Raw genomic sequence first — 20,381 nt, 5'->3', positions numbered from 1 at the left:
AAACACCTTTATAATATACACATATACACTTCATAACTATGGCGAGGTATTCATTTTTTATATTTAACTCTATGACCTTTTGAAACTTTGTCTGCAATTGATGTAATAGCTATCATTTTCCTTTTCAATTTTCTCTCGTGTAAATGCTGATATACAAAGTCTGTCTCATTCTTAGAGATTAAAATCCTAAGTATAATATCTAAAAGTTCTGAATCACGTTCTAATGTATTAATACAATCATCTGACGCTTCTCTGTCCAATTGTTCTTTAGTCTTCCGGAAACTGGTTTTCATAATTGTTTTACGTCTTTCAACAGAGGTGAGTTTTCTACTAATTACAATGTTAGGGTTGTTATCACGGTACTTTTTCTCAATAAATTTATAATATGACGGTGTTAATCTTTGAATTTCTTTTTTCAATTCTGCAGAACTTTTATCATAAAATGCTGGAATTAGCAGTAACTTTTGGTAATCTTTATTTTTCAAATCTTGTAATGGAGGCCCTTCACCATTGTTGTAAAAGAAATCAATACACAGGGCATCCAACCAATTGAAAACTATTTCTACTTCTTTAATGGTCAATGGTCTACCATAACCAGGAAGTGCAGTACTATCATGCTTCCATAGAGAATTTTTTGTCAAGGCTAATTTGTTCTTCGCAATAGATAATTGCGGCAGAAGAAGATTGTCCGCGGTCTTTAAGATACTAAACCATGCTTTCAACATAACCATAATCAATAATTCATCTGTTAGCTGTGTTGCCAGTATTGTTAAATTTGAATTCAGGTAGTCAAATAAGGGAACTATTGCATCATAAATACTATCATCAGTGGGACGTAGACTTTGTGTATTATCGCAGATACTTTGTAAAGTCTGTCTTGATATCGAATAGGAGACATATGACGAAAATTTATCGACAAGTAACTCAACTGCCCTATCTCTACTTCTTGATAAGAGCCTATATGACCTTCCAAAAGAGAATAATGCGTCATATTTCTCTGTCTCTAACGAGATTTGGATGTACAATTGCCCTTGAGTGTCTAAGTCCAATGTACGGCTGTTTGGGAAGCCATCATCTGTAAAATGTTTTGGATCCAATGTCAAATTTGCTCTACCACATATATCATCCCCAGTGAAAGCTTTTAATTTACTTGAAGAGTGATGCCAGACATTGAAAGTAAGATTTGACGAACTGTTGAAAGGTAATTGAATTTCAAATTCCTCATCCCAGATGGGATTAGTAGTTTTTGGAATAACTCTTGTCATACCAGATTCTCTCTGCTTTGTGCTACATCGTAAGGAGACAGAGACATTTGACATCCCATCTTTACCATAGCCTCTTATATCTTTAGCTTCTACCACTCGAATAGAATATACTTGATGTAAAGGTACATCTAAATCGGTAATATTCTTATCATTTAAGTCATTTGATGAGTTACCATTCTCAATTTCTTGCGAAATACATTCAGGCTCAAGTTTCTCATCTAGTTCATTTACCATTTTTATCATTGTTTCGAGGTCATTTAGCATTACACAGGTCCCTTCCCTGTATTCAAATGTAGGTGGTATAACCCTTTTTTCGGGCTGTGACATCAATGCTTTCTTCATTTCATGGAATGTCCATCTTTTTTTATCTTTTACATCTGACCCCATGACACGTTCTTCTAAGTTATGATCCTCAATGGTGTTTTTCAAGGCATCAAAACTTGATTGACGTAAATCTTTTTGGATCAATTTTAAAGTACTTTGTGAATAAATCTTAATATCATCAGAAAGTGCCTTCAAAATCAATGTAAAAGCTGTTGCCAATTGATAGAAATTTCCCCAGCCTAAGTTTATTATAAGCTCTATAGATTCGTTCACCATTTTAAATATATCAAGCACTGAATGACTAAAAGGTGTTTCGTTGTTGATTCTCTCCCAGCGTTCATTTTTTAAAGAGGTAATTATGACACCTTTAATATTTTTTATAATCTCTCTAATAATCTTACGCATGTATTTATAGAACATGTTTTCTAAATCAAACGGAAATTGACGTTTTGTTTGTACCTGGATATAAATATCTCTTAGTTCTTTTAGTAAACTATATAATTCTAGCGCATTGACAGGAGCAATTGATTCATTATTATTTATTTTATAATATCTCTCGGCTCTCTTTATCATTGATGGGAAATCAGTGGCATATGCCGTTATTAGCATTTCCGCCGATATAAATGCAATATTAATTTTATCGAGCAGCGGTTTCGTATATCGTTTTTGTATATCTTTGATACTTTGGAGAAGACTTTCCCCTACCTCCTGTATATGGTGGAGTTCAAGGAACTTATCCTTAGGGAGAGTATCTAATAATGATATATAATATATCTCTGCGCATTTGAAAATAGTTTTCTTTAGTCGTCTAATAGCATTTTTATTGGTATAATCTGTATACTTTTTAAACATCACAATTGCTGGGTCTGTCTCAATATAGGTATAGTAAAATGACAAAATAGGGGAAAATTTAGGTTTCGTTTTTGTAAATAATCCTGAAAGAAGATTATCTAATGAATTCATACATTGCTCCTCAATAAATAACATATTAATTATCCACTGTTTCTGATCTCCGTCGTTCCATATCGATGTGTTTTTATAAACATCTTTAGTTAATATTTTGAGATCAATCATACTGAAAAGATTCTCAGCAAGAGGTACATTAATTTGCTCGTTTCCCAATACTGTCAAAGTCATTGATGTATAAATTAAGGATGCCAAAGTTGAATAATAATCAACCATCCAATATTTTGAATATTTTGAAAGAAAGAATAATGCGTCTTGAGTTAACTTTAAAGATGTGGATTGGTTATTACAATCTTTTGCAAACACCTTCACCATTAGAGCTGTAAACATATCCCTCGGATTTTTTGGGAGTATTTCGAAAGTTTCTGAACTCTGACCTGCTTGCACTGAACGGGTCTCATATTTTTTGAACAAAATATTCATCTCATTCAATATATATGATTTCCATAATTCGTAATCATCATTACTTGAAAAATCGATGTTGACCAGGGGTCCCTTATCATTTTTAACAGAATTACTCAATTGTCTCAACTCTCTACAATATTGATCATTATTTACATATTTAGATATCTTAATAATATCTTGTTGAAGTGTCAAAGGGTCAACATCAAATATTTCAGCAAAATATGATGAATGGGTAACTTGCTCTAATCTGAATGTTGGAATATTTTTCAGTGTTCCAGATATATTCGCTTGATCTTCTAATGATCCTATATTTGATTCCTGATATATACAGGCTCTTTTAGCCTGTATCGATGGACCTGGACTTTTCAAGGACCTTTCATAATCCTCTAATCTTTTTATAAAACTGGATGAAGCTTGTGAGGCGTTTGCAAGTTCAATCAATAAAAAAATAAATTTAGAAATTTGATTATAGAGTTCATACTGGAAATTTCCTGTCTGAAATTTTGTAAGTTGGTTACTGGCTGTCTTAGAAAAATATACTATCATATCCTCAGGCCTTATTATCTCATCAGTAGTTTTTCGAAGGGTTGGGTTCAAATAATAATCATTGTAGTACTTCATTAAACTTCTTCTATAGTCTTGGTTTGTTATACCGACTTGGTTGATAGTAACCTTATTCAAATATAATTCAAGTTTACCTTTTAACAATGCCAAAGCGGTATCGTCATTCTTTTCTTCTTTTATTATGTTATTTCCTCCAGAGCCTAATCTTGTTATTCTCCCATTGTTTAGATCACCATACCGTTCACGTGAGGACTGTCTCTGATCAATATTAATAGATTTGGAGCTCTGAAACCTTGGCTCATTAATATATTCCAAAATTAATAGCTTTAATGAATAGGAATATAGATCATGAGGGCTAACCGCTGGAGAATATGAATCCTTAACAGATGGAATATCAGGATTATTATTATGAGATAACGATGTGGATGTCGTAGATGTTATCCTTTTCATCCTTTATAATTTCTCATATGATTTGCTCGTCTATCTTACTACTAGAAGTAGTTTTCTGATGAATGTGTGTCAAACTTCTAACTTAATATGTAGATTTTTGTATGTAAACAAAAGAGCGGCTTGAAGGCTCTTGGCGTTAATCTATATTTGGAACATTCTAAACGATTGAGATATAATCTTATAAGTCGAAAATTGAATAACATATTTAGTTCATAGACAAAGTAGCTATTACTTATATTTACATTACGTAATACTTCAAATAATGCTCTAGTTTGCATCATTTTTGATTTCACCACATAAACAGTAATTTTCAATACGTTGACAGATAGGAATTGTGCTCTGTATAACATCGTTCCAACTTTAAAAGTACAGGACAGACCAGTTTACCTGATGGATATAATGTCAATATCATAAAGAAAAAAATTGTAATTCCATCAAGAGTTAAGATCATTTGATTTTGGTTCTTCAGAACTAAAATATTCACGGCCACTACTCTCACTATCGGAGGAATAACTTTCTCTCTTGTTTTCATCATCCAAATCTACATCATCGTCTGACGAGTCCAAAGTAGAATTTACAGTATCCAAAGATTCAGCATGAGACGTTATATCATTTTGTTCTGAATCACTGAATTTTATTATATGTGGCAACAGTAATTTGTTCATGGAAAATATGGTGACTTTCTCTCCAAATATAACTTTCATAGGATCGTCACATATGACCTCCCGCTTGTCTTCAGGATTCTGCAAGTTGTTCTCTCGTATATACACCCATATTAATTTCACGACCTCTGTTCTTGTAGAATTGCTTATTCCTAATAAATTCTGTAACGGCCTACTAAGTTTAACAATCGCTTTACTCATATGATTTTCGGGAATATTTCTTCGTTTTTTAGGCCCAGAAGATTTTTGAATCTTCCCTTTTACATTACTAGTATCTTCCTTTTTCAATTTCTTATCCCATCTTTTAAATCTACTAAGTAGAAGTCGTCTCTCTTTATCGACATCCTCACGAGGCACTTGTTGTATGGCCTGACCTTTAAACTCATCCATTTGATTTCTAATAAATTCATTCAAATTTTCTTTTCGATAATTCTCGAGATTAACTAGAAACGCATCGGTAAGCATCATTTTGATCCTATTTATGTTATCTTCCATAGCTATCACTTGAGGCAAAATAGCCCCCATGTACGGTACTAAATTATCGAAATGACATAACTTTTCACCCTTTCTTCTGGTCATGATATATCTTGTAAATTTGTTGTGTTCTACACATTTTGAAATGAATTACAATAAGCTTATAACACTTTCTTAAAAGACAAGCTAAACTCTGTTTACTGGACTAATTGTTTGTTTGTTTACATTTCGGCATTAAAATTTAAATAAGAATCGGCCTTCTTCCAAAATTATTTCATCAAAAATAACAGGAACTGAGATTTAGAACTACCGTAGTCTGTAGGTTCATTAATGGGAACAATTTGATGTGATAGACTTAAAAATTTATATGTTATCCTAAATAATCATTTAAATATATAAAAAATACAGATGACCTACATATTAAAATGAAACCAACATTAAAGATCGCTTAGTATCTTCTGTTTGGTCTAGCGTTTTGTCTGGTGTTTTGAGATCTGTCTTGGATGTAAGTACCTGGAACAATATGTTCTGGCAAGTGCAAGTAGTCTCTTAAGTATTCTACACCTTCTTCAGTCAAGGTGTAGTAATAGTATTGCCATGAGAATTGAGTCTTGACATAACCCTTGGAGGTCAAGGATTGTAGAGCCTTGATGACGTATAGGTTTCTGGTGTCAATTTCTTCATGCTTTGGTTGGTTGAAGTCCTTCTTGGCGACACAAACACCTTCTGTTTAAATAAGTAAATGTTAAATTTTTATAATAATTCAACTCTATTTTGTTAGTAAATTATTCAATTATGATCAAAAACACTAAAAATAAAGATTATGACGGATATTGGATGCAGAGATCTATTAATATGAAATTATGGACATTTCTGTTACTTGAGTATTATTTCATATGCTATTGTTATCCTGAAGTTTTTTCCACTTCTATTTATTCTTTCTCTTCTGCTATAATATAATGAAATTCCTAAGTCTTTAGAAACGTGCATCACTTTCTTTTATTCAGGTTTCTGATATATGTATTTTCTTCATCAGATTCTGAATATATCAATGTTTAAAATATTATTTGGTAACCATTAAGATATATTTCCTGTACGTGCAATTTCTTATAACATACAGCATTCTTTTCTATATCAGCTCTCTTAATTAATTTCTAAAGTAATCCAAAATATATCCACAACAAATTAACGTTTAAAAAACGCATTAATCCCCATTCATCCTAAAATCTTTCTTCAAATTAAAACATACCTTGGAATAAGTATCTGAAGATCTTGTTTCTTTCGTCCTTTGGCATCAACATCTTGACTATATTATATGTATTATCACTACTGGTCTGTTTTACAATTTAAAACAATAACTATAAAAAAAGTCTACTATGTTTATATATAGCTTTTTACTTAAGCTGGTCAAACCTTAACATTTGTATGTTGTTGGCCACAATAGCTAACTGTGACAATCCTTCAGTAACGTTAGTATTTACAACATTATGGGAGCCATACGCTAAGCTGGTGGTGAACCATATTGGCCCATTGCAGAAACTGTCTAAGGATGATACACAGACAGTGAAAAATTCAGAATCGGAGCCATCCACTATAGAGAATTATGTTGAGCCATCGCTGATAGTATGAGAGGGTGCCCGATTGACATTGAAAGACGTTTGAGGTTAACAGATTCTTGCCATAGAATCTGTATTTCCAGAGGGAGGATTCAGTGGGAAGTATTGGCTTTGGTAAGAAAAGTTAGGCAGACAAGTCTTCTCTTTCCCCTGTGGAGAATTTGGTTTCCACAACATAGAAGACAACGCAAAATTGGTTTACTTGGAGACTCTAGATTAATTGATAATTTACAAAACTTGTTATTTAGTCAAGCGGCATGTCGCGTTCTTCAAAAATGATTTTTATTCAAAAAAACAAAAATTTCGAAAATATTTGAAAAGAGAATATTACCATTCATTAATGCACGGGTGTTAGAGCAGTCAAATATAATGGATATTTTATGAAATTGCGAAAGTTCAATTTTCTCGAATTTGCATTTCATTGTGAACAAGAAACATACAAAATTAAGGTATAGTCATGGAGTCGATGATGGTGCTGTGAAAACAAACAATGTGATACATTTGTCAAGGAAGCAGGTCAGCTGTTGGATCTCGGAATATAATCTTAGGGGAAACATTTTTATCTCTAAAAGCAACTCATGATTAATCGATCTTCTGAATGACCTGTAAGTAAAGCAAGGATCTTTTCGCTAAATTATTGTTAGTGATATGATCCTTCGACATATACGAAAAATAAGATAGTCCAGCTTTTCATAATTTGCTTAAAAGCTACCTCTCTCTTTTTACTTTATCCCGTACGATATTCAGTAGAAAAAGGGTTGTGTTCAAATCGATTTCTTGCAAATAATGATTTTCCATGCGCTTGCGCCAGTCGCCTTTTAAAAAGATAATACAGATTATATGGAAATTGGTATCATTTAAAGGGTTATCGAAAAGGATCATCTATAAAAGAAACTACTACCAATAGTAAGCGTTAACTCTATCGAGTATGTCTGTTCGATTGTTAAACGATGTTGAAATACAGGGCTTGGAGGATTTATCTGATGAAAGTATCATAGAATTATCGGAATTGTCAGATGATTCAAGCACAGAAAACAGGATTATTCATAGCATTAAGAAATATATACAACAAATCCGATACTTTGTTTATGAAAAAAACTTCTGCCATCTCACGATTATACATTATACACTTCTTGTTATATGGTTTTCTTTTCTAATTAATAACATTGCAAAGTATCAAAAGAGGTACCAAGAAAGTAGATTGAGAGCGTCCCGATATTTAAATACCATCCTTTTTGGTTGCTCTGATATTTTGGCACAGTCAATAACCTGCTATTATTCCCAACGTATTGACCCAATTCATGGAGTATTTGGTTCCACAACAAATAATCTATTACAAAGATTTCAATCAACAATCCTACCAGAAGAACCTAATCTAGATACAGGCTATGAGAGTGATTCATATTCGGTATTCAATGACTATGGAATTACTCCAGTACCCTCAAGGGAATCTCACATGAGAAGTTATGAAAATACTGAAGAACCCAATATTACAAAATTTAACTTTACAAGATTTATCACTTTCTCTCTGTGGGGACAATGCATATCGTTTTTCCAAGTCCCATGGTATAGAATTTTAAATTTCTTCTTCACGGAAGATCCATCCGTTGTACAAGTATTTGAAAGAGTGTTAGCTGATCAGTTACTATATTCTCCAATTTTTTTATTCTTTTTTTTTACTTATTCAAATTTCGTTATGGAAAGAGGGAATAAAGAAACCTTTAAAGTTAAGATTCAAAAATTATATATTTCAACTTTAGGTTGTAATTTATTAGTTTGGCCATTAGCGCAATTAATAAATTTCTCAATGATACCGAAACCATTCCAAATACCTTTTAGTTCCTCTGTGGGTGTCCTATGGAATTGCTTCCTTTCAATGAGAAATGCATCTGATTCAAAGTCATTATAGAACGATCATATAATATAAAAGAATAAGTGATATTCTTGAATAACAATTATTTAATGTAAATATTAATAAATTATTACGATATTTAATTTGATAAAAATAGTTTCTTGGAATATTTATACAGTTATGGAATGGTTAATAGCTGGATGCTTAAACAATATAACTGTTTAACTCCTCTTTTATAATATTTTTATACCTTTTACTGCTCTTCCTCTTCTTAAAGTAAGGCTTCACTAGCGGTGGAATAATTAATTGGGCATAATAATTAATAAATGCCCAGATGAGGACAAATATCTTCATACTATTTGAGACACCAGTAAGTTGGAATAATTCACCTGCCCAAGAAGGAATAGGGATATACATCACAACAATACTAGCAAAAATAGACGCCAAAATATCCACTATATACCCCACATTCTTTAACATTGGTTCTCTATAAGGAGGTCCCACCGATAGTACAACTGATACCAAAATATACTGGAAATTTGATATATAAAATAAAATGGTATTATCGGATGATTGAACAGCATCATCTCCACCTACAACAGGTTTAATATACCATTCTTTGCCTTGAACCATTTTCCAAGGAACAATCTGAAATATAAGTATAATAATAAAACTAATAAAGAGCGGAATTAAAATTTTAAGCGATACTAAATTGGCAGATGGTCTCTTTTTGGTAAGTTTGTGATATGGTTTTGACCATGACATAAAGATGGCAATCGGAATAATCAAAAACAGATCGATGTACAAAAACTGGAAATCACCCAGGTTCGAACCTCTACTATATAGGATCGAAATGGTGACAAATTGAATTGCAGAATATAAACTCATGTACTGGAAACAAGAAAAGGATGTAACCAAAGATGCACGTCCCTCTTTCATTACATCAATAACACAACTGATATCAAATATCTTAGAAGTAAAGGGCGCAGCAACCGATGCCTCTGCTTCAGATAATGATATCCCAACATCAGCAGCCTTAAGAGCACCACAATCGTTTGCACCATCACCACAAAACCCAACAGTATAATCAAGCTTTTGTAACTGTTCAACCAATTCGTGTTTTTCGTCTGGGGACATTCTTGCATACACAGATGACTTGAGTAGAACATTATCTAGATAGGTTTGCGAGAAATTTGTTTCATTAGAGAATATTACACGGAATATATCACCTGTAACAGCCATTGTGTATTCTGAGGTGTTACAATCTTTTGGGGTTAATGTTACTGGATCTAATATATTATCTGGATCGTTTAACTCTCTCCAAATAATTGGATGCTGTTCACCTGGGTCACATAGATACGGAAGATAAACAAGATTTTCTTGGATTAATCCACACTGTTTTCCTACCGAAACAGCAGTCAACACATTATCACCGGTACACATAACTGTTCTAATCTTTGCATCACTTAATACAGAAAGAGTTTTGGGTGTTGCTTGTTTTAGTCTATTTTCAAAAATGATAAATCCTAGAAATTCTAAGTTCGTCTCAACTTCCTCTCTTGAAACCTTTTTAGCATACAACCAAGTATGCTTTGGTAAAATTTTACCGGCACATGCAATAACTCTATAACCGGCAAGTGTGTAATCATACAATTGTTGTTCATAATCATGTGGAATTGTATTTCTGTTACAAATACCAGCAATAACTTCAGGCGCACCTTTTGTAAATGCATAGTATACATTATCACTGCTAGGTTTTACAATTACACTGAGACGTCTCAATTCAGAAAGAAATTCAAAACTTCTAATAATACCTAGGATATTTTTGGGATCATTCTCAATAAATTTACTATTTTTGTCTTCATTATTTGGGTGCACGACAGCAGGTATTATATCTTGATTTTCAGGAAACACGGAATCTTCATGTCTTTCTTCATACACAGAATGGAATGTTTGATTTTGAAAATCTTCGTCATAAGACCACCCAGTAAATTGAAACATTTTAAAATCTAATGGATCACCAATCAATTCCCCATCTACTACCCGAAGAGAATGACACGTCAAAATTGACATTAGGAAGTTTCTATTTCTAATATCTGTAGGTGAATTGCAATCATTTAAAGAAAATTTAGGGAAAACTGTGTGTATATCATTTTTAAGTTCACCGAATGCATAAGAGTTACGACTGTTTGGTTCACAAATTTGAACCCCCAAAACATCCAGATCGTCTTCAGTCAATGTACCAGTTTTATCAAAACACATAATATCTACTTTCCCACCAATATTAACCCTTGTTGGAGAAATGCAAAAGATACCCTTCTTTTTTAGTCTGCTTAAGGCAAAACTTGTACCGATTGTCAACGTTGCAGGTAAGGCTGGAGGAACGACAATAGTAATTATATCCAAAGCACGTAATATCATAGTTCTCTTATCTAAACCAAGTTTCATAAATTGTAACCAACTAAAGAAGAAACCTAACAGCGCAATTATCGTCATGACACCAATATATTTAAAGGAATCCTTGTAAAATTTAAAACCGACGGGTTTTGGGAAAACCATGGATCTAATTAATGAACCTTTGGTTGTTGAAAACCCAGTACGTACAACCATAGCTAAGGCAGATGTTTGTCCCTTCGAAATCTTACATCTAATAATGATTGTACCACAAAATAAGAACGATTTTGAGACAAAACTTGAAATCTGGGTATCTTGGAAATCCTGGATTAATTGGCCAATGATCATTTCATTCGCCGCAAGTTTCGTAACTGGGACAGATTCACCAGTTAACATTGATTCATTAACAATACAATCACCTGACAAAAGTATAGAGTCTGCTGGAAATACAGTTAACTGTGGATCAGATACTTCATACACATCACCTGGTACCAAATCCTTCGAGCTAACAGTGATCCAAAAACCTTCCCTAAAGACACGAACCTCACAGTCAAAATGTGACATTTCTGCCAAGTTCTTGGCGGTTTTCGTAGTTTGGAAAAGTGTATCTACAATGGACATAATGGAAATTATAAATATACAAGCCGCATAATAGTAATACTCATCCAAACTCCACAGAATAATTGAAAAAATCTGAAAAATATAGAACGGATGCAAAACTTCATCCCATAATAACTCTGATATACCTTTAGTTTTTAAATCAATTTGATTTTTATCAAACACAAGTACTCTGTCTTCTTGGATAGCAGCCGGCAACCCAGCATACACTGTATTTAGATCTATCCAATCTGGATCCGCCCAATTGTTATTTGTTCTAAAGATGTCTCCAAATGGTGAGTATATAAACTTGATATACCTATAATGGAAGTATATCAAAACAGGAATATTCGGATTCTTTTCACTAGCATGATGATGATATATCTCTCTATCCAAATTATCAGCGGCGTGACTTTCATTGTGAAGTATGGTACTGAGAGGCCTGTTGTACCAACATCTTTGAACTGGTTCAATTTGTATCTCTCCAAACTCGTTTTCGATAACAACCCATTCGGCTTTACCTAGAGGACATCTTTCACCGCAAAGTTTAACTTTCTTTGAAGGTAACCATAACATTAATAAGTAAAACAAACCAAACGTTAATATACATATTAAACGATATATGAAAATTCCCAAATGAGAGTTCTTGTAACCAGCAATACCAATAACCAAATCTTCCTCACTAATATAAAATCTTTGGAGTCTTTCTTCAGCTTTAAGATTTGGATAAAATTTCTCATGATATATGGGCTTTAAAAATTCGTCTTGATGTCCAGTTTTCTTATGATGTTGTCCAGACTCTTCCTCAGAGGAAATAATTTCAGAGTCTTCATCAGACACTCCTTCATTTTCTGGAGATGGTAAAGGTGCAGAAGCTGATCTCGTATCTAAAAAATCATCTAGATTTCCTTCTAATTCTGTTGGAATTCTATCTCTTATAGTATATCTAGATGAACTTGAAGAAGAATGTGTTGATACCTGTGACATCGGATCTGTCGAAACTTGCTGTTGTTTATGAGCAGGCCCAGTTCTTGTTAAAGGGTGTCCTTTATAACTAGGCGTCCCATACTGACTATTATTTGATAATGATGATCTTGGTGATGCACTATAGAGCGAAGACCTTCTGGATGCATTCTCTGACCCAAATAAACGTTGTTGTTCATTAGCAGGCATAGGATCCCATTCTGTATTATAATCGGTATGCTCTAAAGTAGAGGCCCCCTCGGCATTATTAATCTGTTCTGTTGTGAAGAAATTGAAATGTGGACTACGTTGCGAACTGGTTGAACCCCCTCGGGGGCGATCAATCAGTGGGACATTATCTGATAATCTACTCCCATGTAGTTCTATGTTATGTGACGTTACAGATGTGCCCAAGAAGTTGCTCGATTGTAGGGAGTGAGGATGATGAAATGATACAATAGAACTTGGGATTGCTTCAAAAGGTACACCTGAAAATGGCTCTGTACTGTTTTCAGGTAGTAGTCCTGATGTTAAAGTAGCAGATGATGACGATGTCATAGCCGATGAAAAAGATCTCCGTTCCCTTCTACTGGATTGTCTGTAGTTTTCATCTCCCATTACATTTTGTTCAGTACTGTGAGATGACATTGTGGTTCAATGAAGGCTATTTGAAATATATTTCGTTGTAATGTAATAAGACACAAAATGAATTGATATCTTGGCGTTCTTTTGTAGGCTCTCTCTATTTGTTTCTAAATTGTACTTTCCCTGAAATTGTGCCTGAAATCCGGACCTTTTAATTTCGTTAAAAGATACGATTATTAAGGTGCCCGTTCACGTGTTAACAGAGTTGCACTACTCAAAAACAACACTATAATAATATATGTGTAGAGTATACAATTCTAAAAACAGAGTACTCCAAAATAATGAATTTCTTACAAGATTAAATCCTATTTAATATAAATATATATGAAACATTCTATATTTGATGCCGTCCCTGTTTCGAAGCTTTTCAAGTTATATTGACATCTCTTCAAAAATAAAAACAACATTGGTTGCATTATAAGTAATTTGAAATACAAACAATAAAATTCTTCTCCTCTCATACAAACAATGCGAATCGATGCCACATATGTGGTCTGATAAGTTTTGCGATGTACTGAAACAGACTCTTCTTACCTCATGGCCGAAGACAATAGAACTTTATTATTTGCTTTCTTAATAAATAAATAAATAAATAAAATGATTATAGAGAAGGCGAAAAAACGGAAATTATTTTAAAGCGATGAGATGAGATGAGCGATGAGGTCGTGACAAATGACTGAAAAATTTATTTTTTAAGTGATGAACGAAAATTTTTTTTGGTATTGATATTACGGAAGACCCACTAGAGACTGGCGATGAGTTTATATAATATAATATAATTAAGTAGATTATTACATTGATTAATTGATCTTGTTTAACGTATTCATTTAAGATAGCTTAGTTAAGAGACAAACATTTTTTTATTCTCATAGACTGCAATAGAAGGTTAATTATCAATAAGATATTAATATGGCTCCTTCTACTAAGAGAAAGAGAGATGAGGAGTTTCCTCTCGCAAGAGAAGATGCAACACAACAACCAGTCGCTTCTTCATTGGTCAGAACTACCGAGGAAGTATCATTCCCAAGAGGTGGTGCTTCTGCATTAACTCCATTGGAACTGAAACAAGTAGCAAATGAAGCTGCCAATGATGTTTTATTTGGTAATGATAAGGCTGTCCCAGAGACTTCAAGACCAAAAAAGAAAAAGAAAACTACTAAAAAGGACAAGACTGAAGATACTGAAAAATCACAATCAGATGTCACTAAGGAAGAATCTTCTGACATAATACAACATATTGGTTTCAAAAACTTGAAGGTAGGTTCTTACCTATTGGGTCAAGTCTCCAACATATCTAAAAATGATATCTGCGTTACTTTTCCAGATGGTATATCTGGTTATGTTAACATGGCTCACATTTCGGAACAATTTACAACTATGCTAGAAGACATGGACGAAGAGATGGAAGAAAAAGAGAACAAGGACGAATATGACTCTTCTGATGATGAAGCACAAGATAAAATTAACGAACTACCAGATCTACACAACTACTTCAAAATCGGTCAATGGTTGAGATCCTACATAACAGTCAATACTGCTCTAGAGACTAGAACTAAAAGAAATAACAAGAAAAGAATTGAATTGTCCGTTGAGCCTAGTATTGTTAACGCATTCACCGAAGAAGACTTGGTTAAAAACTGTACTGTTCAATGTGCTGTCAAGAGTATCGAAGACCATGGTGCCATCTTGGACATTGGTGTCGATGGATTTACCGGTTTTATCTCTAAATCAGATGTTCCAAGTCTAAAAGATTTGCTACCAGGTACTGTCTTTTTAGGTAACATTATTAAAAGAACCGACAGAACTGTTACTGTTAACACTATTTTATCGAATAAGAAAAATAAAATCACCCAAATTTCTGCTGTTGATGCCGTATTACCGGGTCAAACTGTCGACCTGTTATGCGAAGAAGTCTCAGAAAATGGTATCATAGGTAAAGCATTTGGTTTAGTTCCAGGTTTTATTGGATTATCCCATCTGAGAGTTTTCAAACAAGATAGTATAAAACACAAATATGCAGTCGGTTCCAACATTCAATGTAGAATCATTGCAGCTTTAATAACAGACGATTCCGAGAGAACTTTAATGCTTTCAGTCTTACCTTCAATCCAATCACTGGAAACATCTTTATCAAGCACTGAAGCTCTAACCGCTTTCCCAGTTGGTTACACATTTGAATCCAGCAAAGTTTTGGGGGTTGATTCGCAATATCTTTATCTTCAATTAAATGATGATCATATTGGTAGAGTTCATAAGTCAAATATCGGTACATTAGAATCCAAAGATAATCTAAAGGCCAGAGTCCTTGGATTTGATTTAGTGGATAATGTTTACGAAATGACTACCAACCCAGATACTGTCAACTTGAAATATTTGAGACCTTCAGATATTCCAGTTGGTGAATTACTAACAGGCTGTGAAATTATTAATGTTTCCAGCTCTGGTATTGAATTAAAAATTTTAAACGGACAATTTACTGCTAAGGTTCCATCTCTACATATTTCCGATATTAGACTTGTATACCCTGAAAGAAAATTTAAAATTGCATCGAAGGTTAAAGGTAGAGTTCTTGCTGTTGATCACAGAGGTACAATATTCGTCACCTTGAAAAAATCGTTGGTTAATATTGAAGACAAAGAAATTCCTCTTGTAGTATCATACCAAACCGCTGAAGATATTAAATCAAAGAATGAAAAAACTATTGCTTCTGTTCAAAAGTTCACGCCTTCTGGTGCCATTCTAACCTTCTTTGGTGGTATTACAGGATTCCTACCAAATGCTGAAATTTCAGAAGTTTTCGTTAAGAAGCCAGAGCAACATCTAAGATTAGGCCAAACAGTCAGTGTCAAGCTTTTGAATGTCGATGGTGAAAACCACAGAATCCTTGCATCATGTAAAATTTCCAATCAAAAAGCCCAGGAGCAAAAGGAGAAAATCCAAGATATAATCCCAGGTAGAACCACAATGAAGGTTACTGTTATGGAAAAAACAAAGGAATCACTCATTGTTGAAGTCCCAGAACTTGGTTTAAGAGGCGTTATATATGTTGGTCAACTTTCCGATGATAGAATTGAAACGAACAGAGCCGCAATTAAAAAGGTTATCGTTGGTTCTGAATTGGAAGGTTTAGTCATTGACAAAGATACCAGAACACACATTTTCAATCTTTCATTAAAAAAGTCATTAATAAGAGACGCCAAGAAGAAAATGCTTCCATTGACTTACGAAGATATTAAGAGGACAGACAAATCAACTCCTTTACACGGTTACATAAAGTCCATATCAGATAGAGGAATTTTTGTAGCATTCAACGGGAAATTCGTTGGTTTAGTTCTTCCAAGTTATGCTGCAGAAAGTAGAGATATCGATATTTCAAAGATATATTACGTCAATCAATCTGTGACAGCACATATTCTAAGAATGGATGATGTTAATAAGAGATTCCTTCTAACTTTGAGAAAGTCCAATGAAGAGAAAAAGGCACCTAAAGACGACAAGAATTTCGAAGCTATCGATCCAATGGTTAAATCTTTGGATGATTTTGTATTCGGTAAAATTGTTAAATGTAAGATTGTTGGTATCAAGAAGACTCAATTAAACGTTGCTTTAGCAGATAATATTCAAGGTAAAATCGATGTATCGGAGGTGTTCGATGACATAAACATGATCAAGAACAAAAAGGAACCATTAAATGTATTCAAGAAGGATGAGATAATTGAAGCTAGAATAATTGGTAGCCATGATGCTAAAAGTCATAAATTTTTATCAACTCCAATCCAAATTGCTAAGGGTTCAGTGCTAGAATTAACTATAAAACCATCAGCATTGAAGGCCAAATCTTACACACCAACAGAATTAACTAATGTTAAGATTAATGATGAGCTAGTAGGTTATGTCAACAATTACAGGAATGACATCCTATGGTTAACTATATCACCATCTTTGAGTGCAAGAATTTCTGCATTTGATTTGATTGAAAGTGAAAAATCTCTACCAGAGAATATCGAGCAATCATTCCCAATCGGTTCTGTCATCCCAATTAAGGTTGAAGGAATTGATTCCGAACACAATTGTGTGTCCGCTGTAACCGGGCCTCATAAGGAAAAAACTATTTCCGATCTAGTTGTCGGTTCTAAAGTTCCAGCACGTATTAGTAAGGTAGGTGATAATTATGTACTATTGGACTTGGGTAATAAGCTGACTGGTATCTCTTTTGCAACCGATGCACTTAACGATTACTCTGTTTCTCTAAAAGATACTTTCAATAATAAAATTAACAAGATGGTCGTAGCTACTATTGTGTCTGTGGATATCGAGAACAAGAAGATCAATCTTTCTCTTCGTTCCGACAATGCAAAGACAAAATCAATTACTTCTCATAATGATATCAAGGAAGGTGATATCGTACAAGGTATCGTAAAGAGAGTAATGGATAAAGGTATTTTCGTTTATCTAAGTAGTAAGATCGATGCTTTTGTTCCAATTAGTAAATTATCCGATTCTTACTTAAAAGAATGGAAGAAGTTTTACAGACCAATGCAACCAGTAGTTGGTAAAGTTGTTCAATGTGACGAAGATTCTCGTATTTTGCTAACATTAAGAGAATCTGAAATTAATGGTGAAGTACAAGTATTAAAAAATTACAATACTATTCAAGCAGGTGATATTTTCAATGGTTCCGTTAAGAATGTTACCGACTTTGGTGTATTTATTAAACTTGACAACACTGTTAACTGTAGTGGTTTGGCTCATATTTCTGAAATTTCCGACGAAAGACCAGAAGATATCGCTGCTCTATTTGGTCCAGGTGACAGAGTCAAGGCTGTCGTCATCAAGACAAATCCAGAGAAGAAGCAATTGTCGTTAAGTCTAAAAGCCTCTCATTTCTCCAAGGGCAACCAAGTTGAAAAGAAAACTGAAAAGGTTGAGGAAGAAGCTGATGAAGAAATTCAATTTACAAATGATATTGACTCTGATGATGATATGGATGTTGATGAAGAGGAGACTAAACCAAAACGTGATATTACTACTATGTCTACTGATGGTTTAAGTTTGAGTACTGATTTTGACTGGACTGCCTCTATCTTAGATCAAGCTAACGAAGTTGAGTCTGAATCTGAGTCTGATGAAGATTTTACCGAATCTAAAAAGCACAAGCACAGAAGAAGAAAAGAAAAGATTGTTGAAGATAAAACTATTGATATCAATACAAGAGCTCCAGAATCTGTTTCTGATTTCGAACGTTTAATTATCGGTAATCCAAACTCGTCTGTCATTTGGATGAACTACATGGCTTTCCAATTGCAATTAAGTGAAATAGACAAGGCTCGTGAAATTGCTGAACGTTCCCTAAAGACTATTAACTTTAGAGAAGAAGCTGAAAAGCTAAATATATGGATTGCGATGCTCAATCTGGAAAATACCTTTGGTTCTTCTGAGACTTTAGATGACGTATTTAAGAGAGCTTGTCAATACATGGATTCTTTCACTATTCACAATAAGTTGATAAGTATATACCAAATGAGTCAAAAATTAGATGCTGCTGCCGAATTATTCAAAACAACTGCCAAAAAATTCGGTGCTGAAAAGGTTTCTATTTGGGTCTCATGGGGAGATTTCTTAATTAGTAACAAGAGAAACGATGAGGCTGCATCTGCTTTAAGCAGCGCTTTGAAGGCTTTACCAAAACGTGATCATATTGAAGTTGTTAAGAAATTTGCTCAACTTGAATTTTTGAAGGGTGAATCTGAAAAGGGTCGTTCGTTATTTGAAGGTTTAATTTCTGATGCTTCTAAGAGAATTGACATATGGAACGTTTACATTGACCAAGAAATGAAAATCAAAGAAAAGACCAAGGTTGAGGACTTATTCGAAAGAGTTATCTTAAAAAAATTAAGCAAAAAGCAAGCTAAATTCTTTTTCAATAAATGGTTGAGGTTCGAAGAAGCTAACGATGATATTAAGACTTCTGATTATGTCAAGGCTAAGGCTACAGAATACGTCGAAAAAAACAATAAAGATGAATAAACTAAATCAATTATCCATCATCCTATTATCTGAAGCATCGTAACGTCATCATGTATATTAAAATTTTGTAAAGTATCTATGAATATAAAAAATGTCATAAGAATCGAATCCATTATGTTGCATAATATATAGTTGCAAGAGGTCTGGAATTCTATAGTTGGCAGACATTTATACAAGCTAAATTTATCATTTCTCCGAAATCTTGTCTAAAACAAGCTTAAATTGGTTATATGTAATACTACTTTTATTACCTTCATATCTAACAACATCTACAAAATATTGATCGTAATGATCCATAATCTCATCTATATTTGACCAACAACCAGCTTTTTCGATTAAGTTCCTAAACGTTTCTGTCTTATCCCAGCATTGCTCAATCATAACATCTGGTAAAAATGTGGCTGACTTTATTTTTGAACTATGAGGATCTCTAAACCTCAATTCAATACCATGTTTTCCTAATGTCCAGTTAAATATATCATTTTCTTTAATACTTTTTTTACTATCATATATAACCTTAAAATTTTGCAATATATTACAATAACATTTTAATAATGGCACTTCCGTTTCTAAAATAGGACTAAACCTTGTGTCTTCTAAAGCAGAGACAAGAGAAAATCTCTGAATGCCGTCATCAATTGGTAATTTAGAAAAAGTTCCAATACATCCCCTTAACTGATACTCATCCTTGCTGTGTTTCTTCTTCTTCCATGTTACAAACAAAGAGGTCTTTTCCTCAAGATCTACTTCAACTGTTGGATATAATGTTTTACAAATCTTTGATAGAGTCAGCTTGCGACCTTGACTTTGTATGAAATAGGAGTATAGACAATAAAAGGCATAGAACGCTTGAGGTGACCCTGGTATATTCGATACTGTCATTTTATCTTACCTACTTTCCCTTATATATGATTACCCAATTAAAAATACTAAAGTGACTCTTCTTATATATATATATAGTAATATGATTGAAGTAGTTATAGATAACCTGAATTCTTATTTACCTAAACTGACATAACAGTAATAATTAGTCCCCCTAAAATATCTTTTAACCTTTTTTTTATTAATAGTGCCTTACTAAGAGAAATTTTATAGTATGGCGTTTTTTAATCTATCACGACGCGGCAAAACCTTCTTTTCCAATTTATATATAATATATTAAATAATACTTCTGAAG

General features: G+C 33.4%; 7 protein-coding genes across 7 annotated transcripts; 2 read left to right on the top strand and 5 right to left on the bottom strand.

Moving 5' to 3' along the window:
- Positions 1–50: 50 nt before the first annotated feature.
- Positions 51–3,974, bottom strand: KABA2_02S07656 (uncharacterized protein; the record flags this gene model as incomplete). The annotated part of the gene is made up of 1 exon (XM_041549032.1): positions 51–3,974. One exon carries the CDS (start codon positions 3,972–3,974, stop codon positions 51–53), a length of 3,924 nt encoding a protein of 1,307 aa, XP_041404966.1.
- A 434-nt stretch (positions 3,975–4,408) lies between these two features.
- KABA2_02S07634 (SWIB/MDM2 domain-containing protein) lies at positions 4,409–5,215 on the bottom strand (the record flags this gene model as incomplete). Its single annotated transcript, XM_041549031.1, has 1 exon — positions 4,409–5,215. One exon carries the CDS (start codon positions 5,213–5,215, stop codon positions 4,409–4,411), a length of 807 nt encoding a protein of 268 aa, XP_041404965.1.
- Positions 5,216–5,558: 343 nt separating this feature from the next.
- Positions 5,559–6,411, bottom strand: RPS10A (40S ribosomal protein eS10; the record flags this gene model as incomplete). The annotated part of the gene is made up of 2 exons (XM_041549030.1): positions 5,559–5,836; positions 6,360–6,411. 2 exons carry the CDS (start codon positions 6,409–6,411, stop codon positions 5,559–5,561), a joined length of 330 nt encoding a protein of 109 aa, XP_041404964.1.
- Positions 6,412–7,654: 1,243 nt separating this feature from the next.
- On the top strand, positions 7,655–8,635 carry KABA2_02S07590 (uncharacterized protein; the record flags this gene model as incomplete). Its single annotated transcript, XM_041549029.1, has 1 exon — positions 7,655–8,635. One exon carries the CDS (start codon positions 7,655–7,657, stop codon positions 8,633–8,635), a length of 981 nt encoding a protein of 326 aa, XP_041404963.1.
- A 147-nt stretch (positions 8,636–8,782) lies between these two features.
- Positions 8,783–13,180, bottom strand: YPK9 (putative acid anhydride hydrolase; the record flags this gene model as incomplete). The annotated part of the gene is made up of 1 exon (XM_041549028.1): positions 8,783–13,180. The coding sequence occupies one exon, from the start codon at positions 13,178–13,180 to the stop codon at positions 8,783–8,785; it is 4,398 nt and encodes a 1,465-aa protein (XP_041404962.1).
- A 906-nt stretch (positions 13,181–14,086) lies between these two features.
- On the top strand, positions 14,087–19,204 carry RRP5 (Rrp5p; the record flags this gene model as incomplete). Its single annotated transcript, XM_041549027.1, has 1 exon — positions 14,087–19,204. The coding sequence occupies one exon, from the start codon at positions 14,087–14,089 to the stop codon at positions 19,202–19,204; it is 5,118 nt and encodes a 1,705-aa protein (XP_041404961.1).
- A 186-nt stretch (positions 19,205–19,390) lies between these two features.
- On the bottom strand, positions 19,391–20,086 carry KABA2_02S07524 (uncharacterized protein; the record flags this gene model as incomplete). Its single annotated transcript, XM_041549026.1, has 1 exon — positions 19,391–20,086. The coding sequence occupies one exon, from the start codon at positions 20,084–20,086 to the stop codon at positions 19,391–19,393; it is 696 nt and encodes a 231-aa protein (XP_041404960.1).
- Positions 20,087–20,381: the final 295 nt, after the last annotated feature.

This window comes from Maudiozyma barnettii (genome assembly GCF_903064755.1).
Source record: "Maudiozyma barnettii strain CLIB 1767 genome assembly, contig: KABA2_02, whole genome shotgun sequence".
NCBI classification, from domain to species: Eukaryota; Fungi; Ascomycota; class Saccharomycetes; order Saccharomycetales; family Saccharomycetaceae; genus Maudiozyma; species Maudiozyma barnettii.
The sequence above is the reverse complement of the archived record's forward strand: the minus strand, read 5'-3'. Positions and strand labels throughout refer to the sequence as shown.